The sequence below is a fragment of the Mobula hypostoma genome, chromosome 8, assembly GCF_963921235.1.
Source record: "Mobula hypostoma chromosome 8, sMobHyp1.1, whole genome shotgun sequence".
Taxonomy (NCBI): domain Eukaryota; kingdom Metazoa; phylum Chordata; class Chondrichthyes; order Myliobatiformes; family Myliobatidae; genus Mobula; species Mobula hypostoma.
Genome location: NC_086104.1, coordinates 57,447,265 through 57,472,488, shown reverse-complemented (window position 1 = coordinate 57,472,488; position 25,224 = coordinate 57,447,265). Strand labels below are relative to the sequence as shown.

General features: G+C 38.0%; 1 protein-coding gene across 4 annotated transcripts in view; it reads left to right on the top strand.

Annotated features, from left to right (window-relative positions):
- The window catches only part of LOC134350554 (ribosomal protein S6 kinase alpha-5-like), a 77,262-nt gene that overhangs the window by 16,527 nt on the left and 35,511 nt on the right, over positions 1–25,224 (top strand). For 3 of the 4 annotated variants that reach the window (XM_063055895.1, XM_063055896.1, XM_063055894.1), the window contains exons 3-9: positions 1,180–1,251; positions 6,412–6,630; positions 13,910–14,025; positions 15,424–15,531; positions 15,652–15,735; positions 18,162–18,265; positions 21,165–21,315. In XM_063055895.1, the coding sequence (XP_062911965.1) occupies positions 1,180–1,251; positions 6,412–6,630; positions 13,910–14,025; positions 15,424–15,531; positions 15,652–15,735; positions 18,162–18,265; positions 21,165–21,315 (854 nt within the window). The remainder of the gene's footprint in view (positions 1–1,179; positions 1,252–6,411; positions 6,631–13,909; positions 14,026–15,423; positions 15,532–15,651; positions 15,736–18,161; positions 18,266–21,164; positions 21,316–25,224) is intronic. The other variant, XM_063055897.1, reaches the window with a different exon arrangement.

Here is a 25,224-nt window from a genome sequence, read left to right as displayed (position 1 = left end):
CAGATTCGCTTTCAAGGACTCTTTACAATTCATATTTTCAGTATTATTTTTATTTGCACAGTTTGAGTATGTCGGTGTTTGTCAGTCTTTGTCTTTTATAGTTTGTCTGTCCTTAATTTTTCCATAAAGTTGTATTTTATTTTTTTTCCTGTATGGCCTGCAAAAATGAATCTTAAGGTATTATTTGATAACATTCTATATATGTACTTCTATAATAAATTTACTTTTAACTTTGTATAGTTTATTTTAAAATCATTATTAAGATATTTTTCTGGGTATACTTGAGTGTTTATTGATAAGCAAATGGACGACAGCTAAACCTCAAGGAAATAAATGCATTTCAAAATGGACTCAGCTTGCACCTGGAAGGCGGATTGCACTGTGGCAGAAACAATTGAGACATAGTGAAATTCCTGACCACTGTGTAATCAGAGTTGATTTTACTGTACTACATTTCATTTTGTAATGTTATTTATTGGTTATGCCCTTTCCGGCCATCTGTCAGATATTTCCTGCTTCATCATTTGCTTGTTCAAACCTCTCATTTTCTATTTCTCCCTTCTCCCCATCTTCTCAGGTATTTTTCAGTATTCTAGCTTTTATAACCCCAAATGAAAATACTTCAGAAGTCTTTAAATGTAGTTAGAATTTATCGAAATGAATGCCAGTACGTATATGAATTATGAAGAAAAATATCTGAAATTGTCTTTCCTTCCCTCCCTCCCTCCCATACAATTATCTTTTATTTCCAGAATTAGGAGTTACACATTTTGACATCCCTGTGCAAAGTGTCCATTCAATTTCTATTAGATATTTTGCAGCCTTTTAGGCTCCTATATTCAATAATTACACATCTTTGCTTTCACCATCACCTTTTGCCTTGTTTCTTCACCCCTTTTGTCATATAATCTCTCCTGACTTCCATATCATAGACTTTTCCTCGTCTTCTATTCTTCCACGACATTTGCATTGATCCTGTTAGACTTCTTCCCCCACCCCCCCCCCATTTCCATGAAACCTAATCTAAACGAAATACTACTTTGTTTCTCTATGCACAGGCACTGCATGACCTACAAAATACTTCCTCTAATTTCTGTTTTTAAGCAGTGTTGAGTTTCTGAACTCTATAGGTCATGCCCTTCACACATGAAGTTACCATTTTGTACTTGTAATTGGCAGCAAACCTCACTGGACACAGAGAAAAAGTTGGATTGGAAAACTTTGAGCTACTGAAGGTTCTGGGAGCAGGAGGTGAGTTTTGGGTAGAACCATTTTTGTATCAGTGTTTAGTCTTATACTCATATGGCAATTCTGATACAGACTGGATTTTAAACATTAGACATAGACATGCCTCAATACACCTAGCTAGTTAAACCAAATAGGTTAAAAATTTCGGCCAATGTTCTGTGCTAAGCTGACAGACATCGGTTGACTATTGTCCTGCATGGTCATATTCTTTCCTTTTTCTTGTGATTTTTTAACTGTATGTATAGAAAAATGAAGATTGGATTTGAGTTGTCTATGATCATATCATTTTCAGTGGAAATTATTGATACTTGGATTAGTTTAGATTAGATTAGATTATGAGGACACTCAGTCCTCGTTTATTGTCATTTAGAAATGCATGCATTAAAAAATGATACAATGTTCCTCCAGAAAGATATCACAGAAACACAGGACAAACCAAGACTAACTGACAAGACAACATAATTATAATGCATAGTTATGACAGTGCAAAACGGTACCATAATTTGATAAAAAGCAGACCATGGGCACAGTAAAAAAAGTCTCAAGTCCCGATAGCCCCATCATCTCACGCAGACGGAAGCACCGCAAACTTGCCAATGCATTGGAAGCACCCGACCGCAGCCAACTCTGAGTCCGTCTGAAAACTTCGAGCCTCCGACCAGCCCTCCGACACCGAGCACCGAGCACCATCTCTGCCGAGCGCTTCGACCCCGCGCCGGCCGCCAGCAACAAGCAAAGCCGAGGACTCCGGGCCTTCCCCTCTGGAGATTCTGGATCACACAGCAGCAATGGCAGCGAAACAGGCTCTCACGTCTGTTTCCATCAAGTCAGGATTGTGCACGGCACCCTACTTGACAAATAACAGATATCATTCAGTGGAGTGGCCACTGCAAGCTGCGTCGCGCCGCCATCTTCTCCTGCCTGTCAATTATTGTATAAAATACTAGTTTTACAAACGTCTTTGGAGTAAAGACATGAAAAGATTATTGACTAAAAAAAAGAATTGATTTTATTTGAATGGTTAGTCTTATTCTAACATCCATTTGTAAAAGATTAATTCTATATTACATATAAAATAATTCATGAATTTTATTTGTGTGACTGTATGTGTGTACTTTTGAATAATATGACTATCCTTGCCAGTTCAGATAGGATTCAGGAGAAAGTATGGTGCAACTATTTATCATTTCACCTGTCAAACTTGGATTCACTTTCAACCCACACCGATGAGATAAACTCTTTGTTTTGTTGAAATGATCACCACATAAGATGGATCCTTGTGAATCCATCGCTGGTCAAGTATCATTCAGACATTTCTGGCACAAATTAACAATTTGGTCGTTCAGTGAAAAAGATCACATGTAATAGTTTTCTGCAGTAAACTGCATAATGTTGTAGAGGTTGCTTTCCTGATTTTTCAAACAGCAATTGATACAAAACAGCATCCAACCAGATAATTCATGCTACATATATGTTGTGTAAAGATTATGTACCACTTCAGCTAACCATCAGTCAGCTATCTGACAGTGCACTCTGGCTGTCTTTTGCCTGAAACTCACTCTGCCCCTAAGCAGCAAATTGCAAAACCTGCTAATGATTCTACCCAACCTTTAAGATGTTTTAAGAGACATTTAGATAGGCACATGGATGTAAGGAAGATGGAGGGATACGGACATTGTGTAGGTACGAGGGATTAGTGTTGTGGTGATATGACGTGTTAGAATGTGATTGAACAGAGTTCTGAGCATGCGCAGAAATGTTAGAATGATCTAGAACATGGCTTGGTAAAAACGTGGTTTGGTTTTATTGCTGTAAATAAAAGTTCTAATTCTTCCAGAATATGATTCTTTATTGTTAACCCACGGCACGTATAAATATAAGGAACACAATATGGTGTCAGAAGTCGGTCTGGAAGAATAATACATTTCCGAATACAGGAGAATCGAAGATAATGGAAGAAAAAAAGAGCGCGAACTGCTTTGGTGTTGGCTAACAGTTTTACAAATGGAAGGTTTGCAACCCCCACCAACTCTTCAGCTGACTGGGAATGTAGCTGAGAACTGGAGGAAATTCAAACAACGTTTTGAAATGTATTTATCGGTAATCGGAGCAGATAAAAAACGGAAAAAACAAAAGCTGCGATTCTACTCCATGTAATAGGTGACAACACAATTGAGGTATATAACCATTTTACTTTTGAAAATGGAGATAATTTGAATCTAAAAGCGATAATGGATACATTTGAAGCGTTTTGTTTACCGAAGCATAATGTGACATATGAACGGTACAAATTTTATACTTGTAAGCAGAAAGCTGGTCAAACGATTGATCAATTTGTTACAGAGTTGAGACACCGCAGTAAAACATGCGAGTTTGCAGAACTGACAGACTCTCTCATTAAAGACAGAATTGTTTGCAGTATTCTGGATAATGGTCTGAGAGAAAGACTGTTAAGAGAACAAGATTTAGACTTGAAAAGAGCTCTGATGCTTTGCAAAGCTTTGGAAACCATGACGTCGCAGGCTACAGAACTTTTCATTGAAAGCTACCACATAGATGCTGTAAAAAAGCGCGATCATATTAGAAGAAACAATAAAACGACAACAAAACCGACAGAGAACAAGACGTCATCTGAGATAAAAAAGATATGTGATCGCTATGGGTGGCAGCATCGACCAAAACAGTGTCCAGCGTATGGAAAAATGTGCAACGACTGCGGTAAGAGTAAACATTTTTCATGCTGTTGCAGAAGTAGAAAGAAAATAAAACAAGTAAATGCAGTGCTTGAAAATGAACTTGAGGAGTTCTATGTAGATGTGCTTTGTGAAAACAAAGAAAGTAAGAGTGACTGGACTATTCCATTGCAAGTGAACCAAAACAATATTCTGTTTAAACTTGATACTGGAGCACAAGTAAATGTTCTTGCAGAATCTGAGTTTAATGCATTAAAACCAAGACCAGAGTTACATCACACAAATATAAAAGTGACTGGGTATTCAGGTGCAGACATCAGTTAAAGGAACATGTGTGGCAAAAGTATCACACAAAAATATTGTGCACACGCTTTCATTTGTGGTGGTGCCACAGAATGTACAATCAATACTGCCTGTGAGAGACTGAATTTGGTGAAAAGAGTCTTAGTCCTGGACAGTGAGACAGAGTCAGAATACAGTGACTTGACGAGAGAGTATGAAGTCATAAAGAAAGCTCCCAGACCCATCCCTTTGTTACCAGCATATTCACCAAAACCAGGATTTGCAATTGTGCCCTCTGGAAGTAACGCACAAGCATCAATGGGCCATGAATTCCATCACAATCTCACCTCTGCAGGAGGACAGAGGCCAAACTTGCCGGTACAGTACAATACTGATCTGGAGCCAAAGAGTGACAAGAATCAGGATCCAATTGAAGAAGTGAAAACACAAGTGAAGGAATTGAGAAGTTTTATTGAAATGATGAAGTCTCACCATAAAAAAGAGATTACAGAGTTAATGAATGAAATAGATGAAGAAAAGAAGATTCGTATTTCGTTACAAATGGAAGTGAAGGAATTAAGAAAGCTACAGTACTTGAAGAAGTACAACCTAGATCATACATGGTTCAAACAGAAGAAAGAGCAGTGTTAAGAAGAAATCACAAAGACCTCAGGAAAGAGCCAGCTTCAGAGTTTCAGTTAACTGATGCAGACCAGATAAAACATGGAAATAACAATGAAACACAAGAACTGTGTGAACCACTTAGAAGGTCTACTCGTGTTCGTAAACCCCCAGAGAGACTGATAGAAACATGTTAAATTATGCATTTGTTCTGGTTAATGTTGCTAATAGTTTTTCTTTTTAAGGCAAGGAAGATGTGGTGATATAACATGTCAGAACGTGATTGGACGGAGTTCTGAGCATGCGCAGAAATGTTAGAATGATCTAGAACATGGCTTGGTAAAAACGTGGTTTGGTTTTGTTGCTGTAAATAAAAGTTCTAATTCTTCCAGAATATGATTCTTTATTGTTAACCCATGGTACATATAAATATAAAGAACACAACAAGTGTTTGTGAGTTTTTGATTTGCTTTTTAGCTGGTTTGGCACAACATTGTCGGCCAAAAGGCCATTTCCTGTGCTGTACTGTTCTGTGTTTTATAAATCCTCATGCACTGCTGAAAAATATTCTGACCATGTCCCACAGAATTTTCTCTCCAATATTTTCCCCTCCCAAATTATGTGACCCCAACTATATTACTTGATTTCTGTGGATGCCTTGCACTTCATGCCACTGCTACAAAGTTCATTTTAACCAGCAAATAATAACCATAACAGTATAACTAAACTTGTTCGTACAAGAACTTCAAAATGAAGCCTAAGGAAAAAAATCTTAAAGGCATGACCTTTTCCCATTGGTCCGAAGGCCTGCAATTATTCTTCCATTTGGTCATTATTCATCTGCAAATGTTAGTAGGTTGGTTGAAAGAAAAGCCATATGTCCCAAAGCAAGCATTTCCATTTGAGGTTCAGAGCCCGAATTCTGCCAGTCACTTACTTCTCTTCAGAGTGCCAAGGCCACGGGTTGTGTGGTGCCATGGTGCCAGTTACTTGGCATGGATTGCATCTGGGTGTGGATTCATTGCAGGAGTTTACTAGACTTTGTCTTGCTAATCTCAACACTGAAATAAGAAAAATATGAGTGGGAATTATTTTTAAAAATAGCTATAAAAGAAATTCACTCTTCTTGCAGACAATTCAACTGAGTAAGTAACACATTGATAAATATTTGATTTATTTACTTAGTGATACAGCACCGAATTGGCCCTTCCGGCCATTTGAGCCATGCAACCCAGCAACCCAGCAACCCCTGACAACCCCTGATTTAAACCTAACCTAATAACAAGACAATTTACAATGAGCAATTAACCTTCTAGACGATACATCTTTGTACTGGGGAATGGAACTAGAGCACCTGGAGAAAGCCGGCCCACCCCACGGGGAAGACGTACAACCTCCTTTCAGATGATGTCAGAATTGAGCTCTGGACCCCGGCACCCCCTGTCGTAATAGCATCATGCTAACTGCTACCCTACCGTGGCACACAAGATAAGATTATAAAAATCTAGGAGTGTATTGTGATACTTTATTAATGAATGTTTTTTTCTCTCTTAATTCACCAATGTAGCATATGGGAAAGTTTTCCTGGTCAGAAAAATTAGCGGCCATGATACAAACAAGCTCTATGCAATGAAGGTCCTCAAGAAGGCTGCAATTGTACAAAAAGCAAAAACCACTGAACACATCAAAACAGAACGGCAGGTGTTAGAACACATTCGTCAGTCTCCTTTTCTGGTCACATTGCACTATGCTTTCCAGACAGATACAAAGCTTCACCTTATTCTAGGTAACCTTTTTACAGTTGCTCTTCTGTTATATGGCATTCCAAAATGTTTTCATTTGAACAGTTCTTTGAAGTGTCTTGGTAATATGCATTGGTTTATTACATGTTACATTAGTAATCCAGCATATACTGCCACAGACAGACCAAACCGAACCAGCTTTCATTATTGGTTAAGGTCTGTTTCCATCCATAGGAGCTGAGAGCAATAAAGGATCAGTCCTACAGAAGAATTATTACAGTGTATCACATAAATCATTTTCAATGGTCAGTAATAAAACACAAACAATACTATAATCACAAAAATAATTAAAACAAGGTTACAATGTAATTCATAATTATAATGGATAATTCTCATCCATAAACTGAAATGCATAGCTTTGATTATTTTAATAAACCTAGGATACCACATGATTTTTAAAAACATTGTTGACTCATCCTGACAACTTCAAGGACTTGTGCATGTGATCTGTTCATAGTTACTCCCAACATTCATCACAGGTTTGCCCAAACAAACTAGCTTCAAAGTAGAAAATAAAGATGAGGCAGTTACTTTAGAAAATGGAACTTGCTGTCCTGATGAGCTTGGCATTGGAACCACTCTTTATACTAACTATTTGGATTCTGGAAGCAGTATCAAAATCTCCAGATGACTTCAAGTTGAACCACTGGCTTGGCTACAGACTGAAGGAGTATTGTATAGAACTATTGTACTAGGGAAACTAAAGGCATGCCAAAGGCAAGGTGCACAAGTAAAGAATAACATGATTTTGGCCTTGGTTGGAAGCATGTAGATGTTTGGCATGTTACTTTGCTTGTTCAGATGTCCATGATTGAATAGTACAAATTGTTGAATCCTGAATTATAGATTGTCAGGTGTGATGTTGTGGCCATCACTGAATCATGGCTGAAGGATGGCTGTAGCTGGAAGCTGAATGTTCAAGGTTACATGTTGTATCGGAAGGACAGGAAAGTAGGCAGAGGGGGTAGCGTGGCTCTGCTGGTGAAGAATGGCTTCAAATCAGTAGAAAGATGTGACATAGGACTGGAAGATGTTGAATCCTTGTGGCTTGAGTTAAGAAACTGCAAGAGTAGAAGGACACTGATGGCAGTTATATACAGGCTGGGATGTGGACCACAGATTACAACAGGAAATAGAAAAGGGCATGTCAAAAGGACAATGTTATGATTGTCATGGGAGATTTCAACATGCAGGTCAATTGGGAAAATCAGGTTGGATATGGATCTCAAGAGAGTGAGTTTGTTGAATGCCTATGAGAAGGCTTTTTAGAGCAGCTTGTTGTTGAGCCTACTCGGGGATCAGCTATACTGGACTGAATGTTATGTAATGAAGCGGAGGTGATTAGGGAGCTTAAAGTAAAAGAACCCTTAGGAGGCAGGATCACAGTATGATTGAGTTCAAATTGAAAATTGATAGGGAGAAAGTAAAGTCTATTGTAGCAGTCTTTCAGTGGAGTAAAGGAAATTATAGTGGTATGAGAGAGAAGTTAGCCAAAGTAAATTGGAAATAGATGTTTCAAAGCAAGAAAATAACGCTGAGCCTTTATAAGACACTAGTCAGGCCGCACGTAGAGTATTGTCAACAGTTTTAGGCCCCATATCTCAGAAGGGATGTGTTATCATTGGAGAGAGCCCAGAGGAGGTTCACAAGGATGATTCCATGATTCCGGGAATGAATGGGGTTAACATATGAGGAGCGTTTGGCAGTTTTGGGCCTGTACTCACTGGAATTTAGAAGAATGTGGAGGGGGGATCTTATTCTCTACCAAATTTTGAGGGGACTAGATGGAGTGGATATAGAGAGGATGTTTTCTATGGTGGAGGTATCCAGAACCAGAGGGCACACCCTCAAAATTGAGGGGCAACCCTTTAGAACAGAGGTAAGGAGGAATTTTTTTTAGCCAGAGAGTAGTAAATCTGTGGAATGCTGTGTCACAGACTGTAGTGGTGGCCAGGTCCATGGGTATATTTAAAGCAGAAGTTGGTAATTTCCTCATCAGTCAGGGCATCAAAGGATATGGCAAGAAAACAGGTGTATGGGGCTGAGTGGGAATCAGGATCAGCTATGATGGGATGGTGGAGCAAACGATGAGCTGAATGGCCTAATTCTGTTCCTTATGTATTATGATCTTCTACTGGCAGGGATGGCAGCAGAGCAGCAATGGCGTGAGGTTCTGGGAAAAATGAGGAAGGTGCATGATAGATGTATTCCAAAAACATAGAGATACTCAAATAACAAAATAGTATAACCATGGCTGACAAGGGAAGTCAAAGCTAATGTAAAAGCAAAAGAGAGGGCATACAACAAAGCAAAAAATAATGGGAAACAGGGGATTGGGAAGCTTTTAAAACCCTACAGAGAGCAACTATAAGAATCATTAGGAGGGAAAAGATAAAATAAGAAAGCAAGCTAACAAACAATACCAACGTGGATAATAAAAGCTTTTTCAAGTATATAAAAAATAAAAGAGAGTTGAGAGTGGATATAGGACTGCTAGAAAATGAGGCCTGAGATATAATAATGGGGTACAAGGAGATGGCAGATGAACTAAATGAGCATTTTGCATTAGCCTTCACTGTGGAAGACACTAGCAGTGTGCCAGATGTTGAAGGGTGTGAGGGAAGAGAAGTGAGTGTAGTTACTATTACAAGGAAGAGGGTGCTCAAAAAGCTGAAAGACCTAAGGGTACATAAGTCACCCGGACCAGATGAATGGGGAGATTATGGGGAGAAGGCCAGGGAGTGGGGCTGAGTGGGGGAACAGAAGGATCAGCCATGATAGAATGGCAGAGCAGACTTGATGGGCCAAATGGCCTAATTCTGCTCCTATGTCTTTTGGTCTTGTGAATTGAATTGCAACTACATAACCTAGTGCTGATTTTCATATCCATGTGTTTTCTATATTTGGAGTTGACTATTTCAAGAGGCTGTTAGGGTTTTGAAAGAGGTAGCAGTAGAGATTGTAGAGGCATTAGTAATGATCTTTCAAAAATCATTGGACTCTAGCATGGTGCCAGAGGACTGGAAAATTGCAAATACCCCTCCACTCTTTAAGAAAGGAGAAAGGCAGCAGAAAGGAAATTATAGACCAGTTAGCCTGAACTCAGTGGACAAGAAGATGTTGGAGTCAATTGTTAAGGATGAGGTAAAGGAGTATTTGGTGACATAGGACAATATAGGACAAAGTCTGCATGGTTTCCTTAAGGGAAAACCTTGCCCGACTAACCTATTGGAATTCTTTGAGGAGATTACAAGTAGAATAAGTAAAGGGAATGCAGTGGATGTTGTATATTTGGACTGTCAGGAGGCCTTTAACAAGGTGTCAAACATGAGGCTGGTTACAAAGTTAAGAGGCCATGGTATTACAGGAAAGTTACTGGTTTGGTTAGAGCATTGGTTGATTGGTAGAAATCTGTGAGTGGGAATAAAAGGATTATTTTCTGGTTGGCTGCCAGTGGCTAGTGGTGTTCCAAAGGGTTCGATGTTGGGACCACTTCTTTTTATGATGTATATAAATGATTTGGATGATGGAATAGATGGCTTTGTTGCCAAGTTTGCAGACAATGCAAAGACTGGTGGAGGGGCAAGTAGTGTTGAGGAAACAGGTAGGCTGCAGAAGGACTTAGACAGATTAGGAGAATGTGCAAGAAAGTGGCAAATGATGTACAATGATGTAAAATGCATGGTCATGCACTTTGGTAGTAGAAATAAATATGCAGACTATTTTCTAAATGAGGAGAAAATCCAAAACTCTGAGATGCAAAGGGACTTAGGAGACCTTGTACAGAAAACCCTAAAGGTTAACTTGCAGGTAGAGTGGGTGGTGAGGAAGACAAATGCAATGTTAACATTCATTTCAAGAGGTCTTGAATGCAAGAGCAGGGATGTTGAGGCTTCACCCTGAGTATTGAGAACAGTTTTGGGCCCCTCATCTAAGAAAAGATATGCTGACATTGGAGAGGATTCAGAGCAGGTTCACAAAGATGATTCCAGGAATGAAAGGGTTATCATAAGAGGAATGTTTGATGGCCCTCTCTAGAATTCAGAAGGATGAGGGGGAATCTCATTGAAACCTTTTGAATGTTGAAAGGCCGAGACAGAGTAGATGTGGAAAGGATGGTGGGGGAGTCTAGGAAAAGAGGGCACAACCTCAGGATAATGGAGTGTCCATTTAAAACAGAGATGCAGAGAAATTTATTTAGCTGCTACTACTACGTCGACACAGGCCTGAGAGGCCGGCATCAGGCACGATGACGGACTCTCCACTTCTCTCTCTCCCTCATCAGTGTGTTCAGTTCATCTACATTAGCCACGCCGCTGTCTTCTAGGAGTGTGTTGACCATAGTCTTGGGAGGGCGCTCAGGGTTCATCCTCCCGTGCTTGGGCTCCCATGTGATAACTAAGCTGGCAGGTAGCTCGGGGTGGCGTAGACAGTGCCCCACTAGTTGAAGTCTTCTCGCCTCGATTTTAGTGGTGAGCATTGTTAGGTTGTTATAGAGCTCAACGTTCGTCATGTGCTGTTGCCAACTCACATCAATCGCCATCCGAAGCATTCGTGTATAGCAACCATCTAGAGACTTTCACATCGTCTTGGTGAGTGTCCACGTCTCGCATCCGTACGTGAGAATGGACTCTATGACTGCTATGAAAATCCTCTTTTTAAACCCTCTGGTCAGGTTTGACTTCCAAAGGGTGGTGAGTTTGTGGAATTTATTACCACATGCAGCTGTGGAGGTTGTTGGGTATATTTAAGGCAAAGCTTGAGAAGTTCTTGATTGGACACAGCATCAAAGGTTGCAGGTTCTCCGATGTCCTTATCATTAGTTGGTTGAATCAATGCTATTAAGATGATAGTTCTACCTAAGTTTCTTTACTTATTTCAGGTAGTACCAATTTTTATTCCTAAATCCTTTTTTGATATTATTGATTCTAAAATTTCTTCATATATATGGCAGAGTAAAAATCCCAGATTGAGTAAGAAATATTTACAGAAATCCAAAAGGGGTGGTGGTTTGACGATGCTGAACTTTAGATGTTATTATTGGGCAATTAATATCCGAAATTTAACCTTTTGGACCCAAAAGTTAGATAAAACTCAAAGCCCAAGGTGGTTGAATCTTGAACGTGAGTCTGTGCAAGGATTTTCATTAGCGTCTATTTTAGGGGCTTCGCTCCCCTTTGCATTTACTAAATTGAACAAATAAATTACTAACCCAATAATTAAATATACAATACGAATATGGTTCCAATTTCGTAATTTTTTTGATTTGAATGTATTTACCCTTTCCAGCCCTATTTTATTTAATTTTTTTTCAACCATCCAGAATTGACCAAGCCTTTCTTTTTTGGAAAATGAAAGGAATAAACTGTTTTTGTGATTTATTTACGGATAACTGTTTTATGTCTTTTGAACAGTTATCTAATAAATACAATTTACCTAGATCGCACTTTTTTAGATATCTACAGATTAGAAATTTTTTGAATGTCACTTTGCCTACCTTTCTGATATCACATCAAATTGATATTATGGAAAAAATTTTAGGTTTAAATCCCTTACAAAAGAGTGTAATAACAAATATCCACGACTTGATCAAGAAAATCCCTTCAGGGGTATCTGATAAAATAAAAAATGAATGGAAACGAGAACTTCAAGTAAATATATCCACAGAAGAATGGGCAAAGATTCTTAAATTAGTTAATACTTCTTCAATGTGTGCTAGACATTGAAGTAGTTCATAGAACATATATGTCAAAAGATAAACTAGCCTGTTTTTATTTCCATATAAACCCTGTGTGTGACAGATGTAACTCTGAGGTTGCTTCTTTAACCCATAGGTCCTGCCCTGTTTTGAAAAATTACTGGAAAGACATCTTTGATATTGTTTCAGCAGTTTTACATATTGATTTACAACTTCATCCTATTACTGCAATTTTTGGATTACCAATGATTGATCCTAATTATTTATCATCTTCAGCCTGCCATTTGATAGCATTTGTCATGCTGATGGCCAGAAGATCCATTTTATTTAAATAGAAAGATTTTGATCCCCCTACTACACTTCAATGGTTTTCTCAAACTATAGCTTGTTTAAACCTAGAAAAAATCAGGAGTAGCACGGTTAATTCCTTGATTAAATTCGAGGAAACTTGGGAGTCCTTTATTCAATATTTCCATACGTATGTCTTAAGCTGATTTTCTTTTTGAATCCTTTTTCCTACTATTTAATTGTTTATGGAAGGAGGAACAGAGTCAAGGATAGAATAATTATAATGGACAAATTATGGCAGCCCATTTACTTCTTTCTGTTTTGTTTTCTTTTTAGTTTAGGGTGTTTTTGTTTTTTTTTTGTTTTTTTTTTCTTGAACAAATCTTTTGAACTTTTTTCCAGTTTCAATTATCAAGAGATCGGGAGGACCTGTCTGGATATGATATTTGAAACTTATGTTTGTATATATGATTGCTATTATTGTAATCCTGTTCTCTTGGTATTGTTATTATTGATATGTTCATTTAACTGATTATAATGCAATAAAAAGATTTGAAAAAAAAGGTTGCAGGGAGAAGGCTGGGGAGTGGGGAGAGTAGGCAACAAAAGGATCAGCCATGAGTGAATGGCATAGCACACTCAATGGGCCAAATGGCCTAATTCTGCTTTTATGTCTCATGAATTGAATTGCAACTGCATAACCTAGTGCTGATTTTCATATCTGTGTGTTTTCTATATTTGGAGTTGACTATTTCAAGAGGCTCTTAGCCAGCCTGCCTCTCTGTAAATGTCTTCTAAAACCCTGTTTCCTATATCTGAACTCAAAGCATCCAAAGTAGTTCTTCTTGGTTATCAGTATTGACTCTCAGTTAAGCAGGGTTTCAATTGTTAAACATACATTGTTTCTCTCAATAAATTCTCAATTTCCATGGTCATATTACTACTAATGAATATAGTCTCCTATAGTTCTACAAACCTATGAGACAGCTAGTTCTGGCTTAGCAGCATCAGTTTTACTGGTTCTTCAATTGCCAAAGACCAAAGCCTTGGAATTCCTTCCTTAAACTTTCTATCTTTTTACATTGTTGGCCTCGTTTAAAATGCACAAAAAGCTACCAGCTCAATCAAGCTTTTGATTAATCTATCATAACAGCTTCATGTGTCACTCAGTCTTTCATTTCATATCGTCTGAGTACCACCTTAGAATTATAGAGTTATTAGGTTACTTTCCTACATTGAAGCTATTATTGTAAATGATATTTGAATTCCTTCTGCAGACTATGTGAATGGTGGTGAATTGTTTACACATCTTTACCAAAGAGAGCACTTTACAGAAAACGAGGTTCAAATTTACACCGGAGAGATTGTATTAGCTCTGGAGCACCTCCATAAGGTAAAAGTAAAAAAAAACATCCAGTCATACAGAGCAAAAGTAAAATGCCAAATTATTGTATGCAGGGTGCAATAATATGTTTTCTTTGAATATTGTAAAAATCCATTTGGATAAAATTAATTTGTATTAAAAATTTGAAGTCATACAACGTAAAAATGGTCCTTTGGCCCATTGTATCTGTGCTGGCCATCAAGTTTCTATCATTTACAGGCCCATTTCCCAGAACTCAGTATATTTCTTTTAATGCGATGAAATTTCAAATGCTCATCAAGTATTCATCATGTTGAGTGTACTTGTCTTCCTCAGGAATTACATTCTAACTTTCAACAGCCTCTGGATAAAAAAAATTCTTCCTTAAGTCCCCTTTGAATGTCTCAATTCTAAACTTAATATTATTCCAACTGGTTATTGACCCACTCTGTGTCCCACTGTTAAATATGTGGGCTGTGACCAAAGAAAAAATGGCTAGAGTCGCTTAGCACTATAGTGCAAGTGTATTTATTAAGTGCGTCAAAAATCAAACTTACAAAACTAGTGGGAATAGGAAAAGGAAAACTGCCAATATTTACAAAAAGGTATCTACCAGAATACACAATAATAATTCCATACTTATTGCTGGTAATCTCAATCTCTGTCTCCTTCCGAGAGCGATAAGCCCTGTTTATTAGGCACCAGATCATGCCACCTTTAGTTACCCACAAAGTTAGCTTAAGATTACACATGAATTAGAATACGATGCACCCCACGGTGTAGTTACAATCCTATTACAAATAAACTGAAGTATCTATCTTCAATAGAGTATACAAACAATATATGCACATTTACACATCTCTATTACTAAAGAGATGGAACACTCCACCATGTATGGCAAGAAAGGCATCATAAAGCCAATCCCAGCACATCAGCTCTTATGAGGATACACCAGGAAAGCTATTGAAGTCTGCACTCTCAGCATAATGACAGCAGAGTGACAAGGCAAACTTTGTGTGCATTTACCAAGCACTCTCTGTCACACCCATATAATTTTGAATACCTGAATCATGTCCACCCTCTCTGAAGTTTTCTACCCTGGTAGATCATCCAGGTTGCATCACTCAAGGTATTTAAAGAGGACATAGATCAACTTTTGAAAGATCAGGAAATTGAGAGCTTGTTGAACAGGTACAGAAGAGGAGTTGAGGCCTGAGGCAGGTCAGCTATTATCCTTTTCATATTTTCCTGTTCTCTTGTGTTTTTATCTCAAAAAAGAACAAACTTAGATGATCCAATCTTTCCTCATAGTTGCAGTGATTATTCTGGGCAACATCCTGTTGAATCTTTTCTGTATCCACTTCAGTGCAGTCACATTCTTCCTTTATAATTGACTAAAGTAATTTGTTAATACCTCTCTATTGACAGCTTGGAATCATATATCGAGATATCAAACTCGAAAACATTTTATTGGATGGTGATGGTCATATTGTTTTAACAGACTTTGGACTCAGCAAGGAATTTGTCATTGATAAGGTAAATTTTGCTGGTTGATAACGCTGAGAATTTGTATGGCTATTAACATTTTTCTCCATTGTGGATGTTTTAAAATTGATCTGCAATGTAAATATATACATACATTTCCTTTTTATTTAGAATGAAAAGGCATATTCATTCTGTGGCACCATTGAATACATGGCACCGGAGATCATTCAAGGAGGAAGTTGCGGACATGACAAGGTCAATGGCTAGTAGTATTTTTACATCATTGAATAAACAAATTCATATTTTTGTTAGAACATAATTTTGGAACTAACCACATATAAACCATTTATTTAGAAAGTTTCCTTTACCTTTTTCTAATTTCCACATGTCATTTTATACAATATGTTTTTGATCAATTCATCAAAAGATTAATCAGCAGTTACCAATGAAGTGGACTCTGATCTTTGCCTATCTACATTTCCTTCGGAAATATCTTAATGATGGAAACTGGGAATTGTCTTGCTCATGAGAGTTGATGCTTATTATGGTGTAGCCCTGGTGTGCCGAGACCAAAATACAATTTGGAATTCCTGATCTGTGTGACATAGAGACTGCCATATAGAATATCTCACAATGGTGTAGAAATAGGGTCCAAATAAAACACTTCAAGTTGATTTTAGTTTTGCATAAACTTTAAGTAGAAAAGGGAAAAGACTGCAGACATATTAATTTTGTGAAAAGTTGTTGAAGTAGAACAAGGAGAATGCAAGTAGTTAGATAGCTATACTATTATAGTACTTTGTTAAAATTATAGCATAAATATGAGAAAGTCTGTGGATGCTGGAAATCCAAAGAACACAGCAGGAGGAACTCAGTGGTTCAGGCAGCGTCTATGGAAAAGAGTCAACAGTCGATGTTTCAGGCCAAGATCCTTCTTCAAACTACAGCGTGCCTGCTTATTTATCCTGGCTAAGTTCTATGTATTTTTATATTTTATCAGCTTCCTTGATGATTATCATTTTAAAGATTGGGAATAGGATAATAAGTTTTAACAATTTTTAACTTAAATGTTCTGTTATCGATTGGGATTTTAGTTGAAAATAAAATTCAACAAAGGTATATTTTTTGTCAATAAGCACTGTGTATATAAAGAACAGAAAGGGGAGTAAGAATGTCAAAATATTCGGTGAGAAGAGAGGCTGTAAGTTAATAGCTGGGACTTGGGCCTAGGGTTACATTAGTTTTCAAGGTAAGTTGCCAGGAGAAAGCCATGAAGTTCTGTAAGAAGTACTGATGTTTAGGTTCAGGGCTGGCAAACAGTTGACTGACTGAACTGGATTTAGGGGTAGAAATCGGAGCTTCCATTCTGGAACCACCGGATTGGAGTCCTGGGGTGATCAGATATTCAGGGTGTACATGGTGCATGGCCTCAGGGTGCTAGATGGTTGAGGCAGAGAAAAAGACAACAATTTAGGAGCCTTCCTTCCTAGTGTGTCGCACCAGACAGTCAGCCATTCTTGTCTGGTGCGTAGTGTCAGGACTGATCTCACTTTCAGATTAACTGGGTCTCGATATGAACATTCCTGACTCGACCCTTGTTTTTTACAAGGCTGAGTGGCTAGCTCGACGCTCAACCCGGCACGGATGGTAAGTGTGCTCAGGGGGTGGCCCGACTTGGATTCGAACTCGGGAGCCTTCGCTCCGAAGTCCGTTGCTGATGCCACTGAGCCACCAGCCGGCCTTAGGAGCCTTGAGAGACCAGGGGTTGAGAAGACTGAGTTGATGTAATGTGGCAGGAATGGTGTGAATGCCCAAGGGATCAAGAGATGGAATTTGCTTACAGGAGTTGTGATCCATCTATCCAGAATAAATTATAGGGTCTCTGGAAAGCATAAGGATAGTCATTTCCAGGGGAACAGTTTGAATATATCCAAAATTCTCCAAAATGTGCTCTAGACAGAAAATTATACAACAAGCAAGGAGGTTTCAACAAAGGCACTAGGGTGAATAACTCTGGGAAATGCCATGTCGAATTTTGGAATAACCTGAAATTACTCAGAAATAGCAGCTCTTTCGCACTGGAAAAATTTCATTTTTCAGTCTTGAAGGATAAGAAAGGTAGCATCTGTGAGATTTGAAATCTACATACAAAAATAGTAGCTGAAGTTGGTAACTCTATAACTAGTATAAACAAAGTACTTGGTTTTATTTCTAGAAAGCATGACCTATAAGTAAGGAAGGGTTAAATTTCCCTGCTGTCTTGGTAAGGTCACACATACAGTATTGTGCTCAGAGTTGGATTCTGCTCTATAAAAAGGAAACTACAAACAATATTGACGAGGTTATTACCAAAAGTGAGCAACTGTTTTAGTACAACTGTGTCTCCTATGTGTGTTGTAGTGATCTTAATTTCTTTTATATGTTTTTTTTTGCAATTTAATAAGTGTAAAACCATAAAATAAATAGAAGTTGAGTTTAGGTTTTATGTGTGTGTGTATATATATATATATATATATATGTGTGTGTGTGTGTGTGTGTGTGTGTATATATACACATATATGTGTGTGTGTGTGTGTGTGTGTGTGTGTGTGTATATATATCTAGAGTAGGACTTTAACCTGAGGTAAGAATTCTGCCACTGAGCGGCCTTGGACACATTTTATACCATTGGTTCTCAACAGGCTGTTGATTGGTGGAGTCTGGGAGTCCTTGTGTATGAACTGTTAACTGGAGCATCTCCTTTCACTGTGGATGGTGCAAAAAATTCTCAATCGGAAATCTCAAGGTGATTCAAACAGCATTTTTCTTTTCTACAAAAAATGTAATGTTGGATGTAATTAAAATAAAGTACTAAAGTAATGTTTATAGAATATAAACAACTTTCTCCATCTAATGTTTTATTCCTGTTTTCCAAATTTTCACATGTAAGCTTTATTCATTTAAAAAGGACAATCTGATCTATATAACTTTAAGAGGCCCCTTTCATTGATACATTAATAAAATATTTTATGGTAATAATTTAAGTTCTGACAACACAGTAAAACTCATAATCCAGCATCTGATTATTTGGAAAACTTAATTGGTTGACATTGGCTCAGTTATTGGTCTGGAGTGTGAGTTGGGGACCCAGAGTGCAAACAAGATGTGTAGCCATATACAGCAATTTAGACTGTGACTATAGCCAGGGTCCGGACTGCAGACTAGATGTGCAGTCAGAGCCAGGGTTGGCATTAGGAACATGACTATGTCTACGCTGGAGCCAGGGTCCAATATGCTTGTATATTTCCTGCTCCCTTTAAATTCACCGGGTTTACAGGAAAAATCATCATACCACTGTATAATTTGTAATAAATAAATGAGAAGTAGGTATAGGTATTACTAGGAATAACGTCTAATAAAACATCTTTAACAAACAGTGGTCCAAAAATTCTGCTAGTCTCATGAATGCATCAGCAAAGTTCCATGAATGCCAGACAGGAATGTTACTACAGCATTAAAAAACCAAAGGTCTTAAAAATCAGGTACAATTAACTTAGACCAATCATTGAGGTTGCATTTCAAGTTGTTCCTTTGCATTTGGATCCAGGGAAACTAGTGTTCCATTTAAGTAAAAATTATTTGGCATTTGAGGATCTGATGAGCATTTGATTAGTATGTACTGAATACTGAAATTGCTTAAAGTCAGGAAATTTTAGCTAGCAATTTTTAGAATTCTGGTAGTTATAATCACATTAGGTTCATCACTTCAGAGGCACAACTCTTGTCAACATCTGCAACAGAAATCCAGTGTCCCGTAAACAGAAGATTCCATTTCATACCTTGTGCTAGCAGCTATTTATTAAAATGTGAACATGTGGCAGATTGGTTTATTCACACATGACGTCAGATTGCTGCAATTACATTGTGAAAGGATTTGCTTATTTCCTCAGGACATGAGCTTGCAGTAACAATAGTGTGTTACAATTTTTTATCTGCAATTTCTTCTCTTATAAGCACAATCTGGTTGAAGCCACTTAGTTTCTGTGGTACACATTTCAGTAGTCTATACAAGATTATATGCATCTGGACAAAGAACAGTGATTTATATTGAAAAATATTGCTGTTTCAGCTAGAAAAGTATGCAAAATAAAATGCACAAGGTAACTACTGAAACCTATTCAGAGATTATGCAATTTTCCAGCATCAAGTATTTCCACTAATATAGCTGCAGACTAAGATGCTATATTTTAAAAGATCCTTTTGTACTTAAATATATTTTGTACCTGAATGTACAACTCTTGTTAATGTTTTACGTTAAGCTGTTCATTGTGGGTACAACACAAAATATTAACACATTCCTTCTTTATTCTTGTATATAAATAAATGCAGATTTGCATTATATCAATTCACTTGTTTTTTAAAAATATATAATAGGCCAATAATTAAGGACCAGAAAAATACTGAGTTTATTTTTTCTAGATGAATACATATTCTTTTATAAATAAAGTAATTTGTGCTGCAAATGTATATATGACACTTCAGTTTTTTCTACTTGTGCATTATTTGACTCCTGGTTTAACTTCCTACATGGAGGTGGTGATTGGAGCTCTGACATCTTCCTACTGGAAATCATTATCAATGTAGTTCACTCAAGGCACCAGTTATAAGCACGTGGGATTAACTGGCCATCCCAACTTCAATTACGACTGAAGTTAGTTTAGAAGATAAATGCTGAGATGTTATGTACCTACCTTACAACATACTACTTGGACCAAACTGTGTGTAGTCTGGTCACGAAACTAGAGGAAGGATGGGGTTGTACTGGAGAGATTGCAGAGGAGGTTCATCAGGGTGTTTCTTGGATTGGAGAGAGGTTGGAAAGGATGGGTTTGTTTTCCCTGGAGTGAAGGAGGCTGAGTGTATGATCTAAAAGACATGAGAATCTCTTTCTCATGGTAGGGGAGGGGGCGAGGGAACGTCGACTCAGACCATGAGAGGCCTGTGTCGGGCATTTTCATGCCTTACAAGGCACAGATTGGAAGTCTGTGTGGGGCGCCACTCCTCACACAGACACTAGAGCAATGTGTGGTTAAGTGCCTTGCTCAAGGGCACAAACACACTGCCACAGCTGAGGCTCGAACTAATGACCTTCAGATCACTAGACGAACGCCTTAACCACTTGGCCACGTACCCAAATTGTAGCAGTACCAAAAACAAGAGGATATAGGTTTAATTTAAGAAGAAGGAGTTACAGACCTGATTTAGGCAGAATGTATTTACACAGAGTGGTTGATATATATAACTCATTGCAAGGAAGTGGTGGAGTCATGTACAATTACTACTTTAAGAGATATTGAGACAAATACAAATAGGCAAGGCATAGAAGGATATAGGCTTAATGTGGGCAGATGGGATGGGTGTTAATGGGCAAAAGGGTCATGGACATGATGAGCTGAAGAGTTTATTTCTGTCCTGTACAACACTATGACTTCATGACTCTAAAATAAAGCCTATATGTAGCTGTAAGAAAATCTGGAGGAACTAACATTACCAACAGTCATGAGTTTTTCTTAAAATATTGGATTTTTTGTAATATGTAAATTTAAATGGCTTAATTTACTATGAATTACATGTAATTATTGCATGTGTTCTGTTCGTGCTCATTATTGATCTTGAAAATAAATAATGAATATATTCCTTCTTAGGCGAATCTTAAAAAATGATCCAGCATTCTCTGTAGAGATTGGGCCCACTGCCAAGGATTTAATACAGAAACTTCTGATGAAAGATCCCAAACAAAGGCTTGGTTCAGGGCCAACAGGAGCTGAAGAGATAAAATCACATGCTTTTTTCCAGGTGTTGTATCAATAAGAAATTATAGCAGTTGTAAAAAGGAGTTTTGTTGTAGCAATAACAAGTCAAAGAAAGTAGTCACAGTAGAGCAGATCACAGAAAATCTTAAAAGCTTCTCATGACATCCTGTTCAATGAGTATGCAAGCTAAACCATGGGGCTTAACCAACTGAGGCAGAGGTATTTCTGCTGAGGTGATGCCAAAGAAGTAATTGTGTCAAAATCCATAAGAACAATTCTGTCACCTCAATTGCTTAACATAAATCTTGAGTAAGCATATTTCCTCTGAACATTTCAACATATCTAGTTGTTAAATAACCACATTGTATGAAATGGTGAAACTTAAAGAATGTAACCAAATGTGGACTTAGCTAACTTTTTCTTTACATAATGTAATGTTTTATTTTTCATAAGCTTCTGTGATGGCATTTAGTAATCCAATATGGAATAAGGTAATCCAACCCACTGCTCTTTTCTTTGCACCTTAGAGTTACAAGCAGCCTTCAATCCCTCGCTGACCCAGGTGAAGTTCTACAGTACAATCCACTGGTTAAACCAGCACAGTACAGAGACACAAATAATTCTGCAGATGCTATAAATCTTCAATAACACACACAAAATGCTAATGAAGTGCTGATGAAGGGTCTCAGCCCAAAACTATGTCCCTCTGTAGTTGCTGCCAAATTTGCTGAATTGCTCTGGCATTTTGTGTGTGTTTCCCAGCACAGTACAGATCGCTTTGACATTTGTCAATGATCAAAACTCCAGTTGTTATAATTTTAATCATAAAGGGAATTATTATACAGGTGCAGTCAGTAAATCTGATCATATTGAATAATTAAGATAATTCTTCTCCTTTTCAAACAGTCTGTCCCTTATCACCACATCCATCTCCACCATTTCTCCAACACCTCCTGAACATAAGGCCCTATTCCTATCAAGTATTTCACTCAGCTGGAGGCTTTCTACCCTTCAACAGTGCAATTGCACTGATAAAATCTCAACAGGTCCAGGATTGTTACCAATGGAGCTGCCTATCAAAAGTCAGGAGATTCTAAATCTCAATAGTGTCGAGGTGGTCTTGCAAATGTGATTGGAGGTTTAACAATTAGAAAGTCTCCACCACACTGCCCACCTCCCAACACAATATCTGCAATCGTTTCAGTAGCTGCAGATGGAAGATCAGAAGGCTCTGCCAGAAAAGGTTGAGTTTATACAGTACTCCAAAATTTTATGGGCATCGCAAGGTCTAAAAATTGTCTGTTTTACAAAATAATGTTTGCTTTTTCCCCCATGTTAAGTTAATTAGACAGTTTCTGAAAAAGGAAGTGTTGAATAATATGGAATTTCTTTCGCAACCTATTATACCTCCCAACAATTTTGAAAGACAAAGCTTTGAGCAAGATACTGGCTGAATTGCAAAACTCCTTTTTGAAATTTATATCTGTGTTGATGAAAAAACTATGTGTTTTTGGTTCATTATTCACACCTGTGTTAAAAGATTACTGTCTCATAAACTAAAATTTGCATGATCTATTAGCTACTCGTGTTTTATGCTGTGGGATCATTCTTTCTTGCAGTGTTTCTGTACAATATTTTAATAGATTACCAATGAACAGTACATGAGTGTGTCACATTTACAAAAAAATGTGTAACTGGCCTTGAACAATTAAACATTCCATCAGTTTGCTTGCAAGCAATCTCTAAAACAGAGTGAAAGCATTAACATATTGTGAACATATCTAGCTTCTGTTTTGACATCTGTTATTTATTTGTAAGGTATCACAGAAATTGTGGAATAGGTAACTGTGGGATTCTCATTTTGTTAATTTGGCACATCTTGATTGCTAAGTAATAGGAAGCTTTTGACTGAGTGAGAACTGGGGAAGGAGTTGGTTTCTGGCTCTAGGACGAGAGAAGATTGAGGTAGGAAGTTTATGTCCATGCTTTGGTGAGGCATCTGAGAGGGAGTCTGCAAACAGCAGGGAAAGAATGCAGTAGTAAGTTTTGGACATGTTATAACGGTGGTAAAGTTAATGCCTTTTAAAAGATATTAAAGAAGATACATTGTTTTCAACTCCTTGGTGATGTTTCTCATCTGTAGTCTTCTTTGGGTTGAGATGGACATAATGCTTCAAAAAAGGCAGTCACCAGGGAGGGGCAAACATAACACATGGATTTGTTGGCTGGTCACACAGCATCCTGAAAAGCACCATTGATTTATGACGTGCATATAGATTTCAATATGCCTGCAGCGTCAAACCATCTGTGAGGCAGGGGTAGATATCCAAATAGGGAAGGTGTTTTTATCATTACTAGCAATGGACAAGGTTCTGGAGTACTGGAGGGTTGTCGGTGTTTTGCCTTTGTTCGAGAAAGGAAATATGGATAATCCAGGAAACAATAGTCTCTTGAGAAGGTAAGAAAAGTGGTTGATGAGAGCTGGGTAGTGGATGTTGTCTACATGGTAGGGCATTTAACATAGCAAGACAGTCCCTCATGGTAGGCTGATCCAGAAGATTAAGATGCATGGGATTCATGGTAGCATGGGGGTTTGGATTCAGAATTAACTTGGCCATTGTAGTGGTAGAAGAGTATTATTCTGGCTGGAGGTCGATGACAGGTGCTGTTCCACAAGTGTGAGGTCTTCTACTTCCAGAGACCTAATACAAGGGCAAAGTGTGGCAGGACCCTTACCAGCATTCATGTACAGAGATATCTTGGGGTGCAAGTCCACAGCTTACTGAAAGTAGCTGCGCAATTAAACAGGATGACAAGGAAGGCGGAGTGCTTGCTTTCATTGGTCAGGGACATTGAATATAACAGAACTCAGGTTACAGCTACATGAAACATGAAAAGGTTTATTATCATTGGCATGTGACCTGGAATTTGTTAACTTATCAGCAGCAATACATAATCTAGCAGAGAAAAAAATAATTAATAAAATAAAACATAATAAACAAGAAATCAATAACATATATTGAATAAATTTTAAAAACATGCAAAAACAGAAACACTGTATGTTTTTAAAAGAGTGAGGTAGTGTCCAAAGATTCAATGTCCATTCAGGAATCAGATGGCAGAAGGGAAGAAGCTGTTCCTGAATCACTGAGTGTGTGCCTTCAGGCTTCTGTACCTCCTACCTGATGGTAATGGTGAGAAAAGGGCATACCTTGGGTACTGGAGGTCCTTAATAAAGGAGACCCCACTCCCTAAAGATGTCCTGGGCACTTTGTGGGCTAGTGACCAGATTTAAAACTTTCTGCAGCTTCTTTTGGTCCTGTGTAGTAGCCGCTCCGTACCAGACAGTGATGCAACCTGTCAGAATGCTCTCCCTGGACTTTGAAGCCTTGGAAACGGTGTAGAAAAGCTTTACCAGGGATGCTGTCGGGATTAAAGGGTATGATCTCTAAGAAGTGATTACACAAACTTGTTTTTTTTCTCTGGAATGTCAGAGACTGAGAAGAGACTCGAGGAGTTTATAAAATTATGAAAGGCATATGTGAGGCAGGCAGTCAGAATCTTTTTCCAGCGTGGAAATACCAAATCCTCAAAGGTGTGCATTTAAGATGGGGGGGGGGAGCACTTAAAGGACATGTGCAGGATAAATTTCTTACAGAGGGGTAGTTGCCTGGTATGGGCTACCAGGGGTAGTGGTGGAAGCAGACAATTAGACACATGAATATGCAACAAATGGAAGGACTGTTTTAGTCTAATCTGTCGTTGTGTTTGGTACAGAAGTTGTGGGCTGAAGGGACTGTTTACGTTCTATATGACTGAGTGCACGCTCTCCTTCACGTTTCCTATTAAGATTAGAACATGATTATATAAACCACCAAAAAATAACTTGAATAATCAACTATTGCTATACTATTTTTCCAATATAGTTCTGTAAAACCATATTTATGAATAT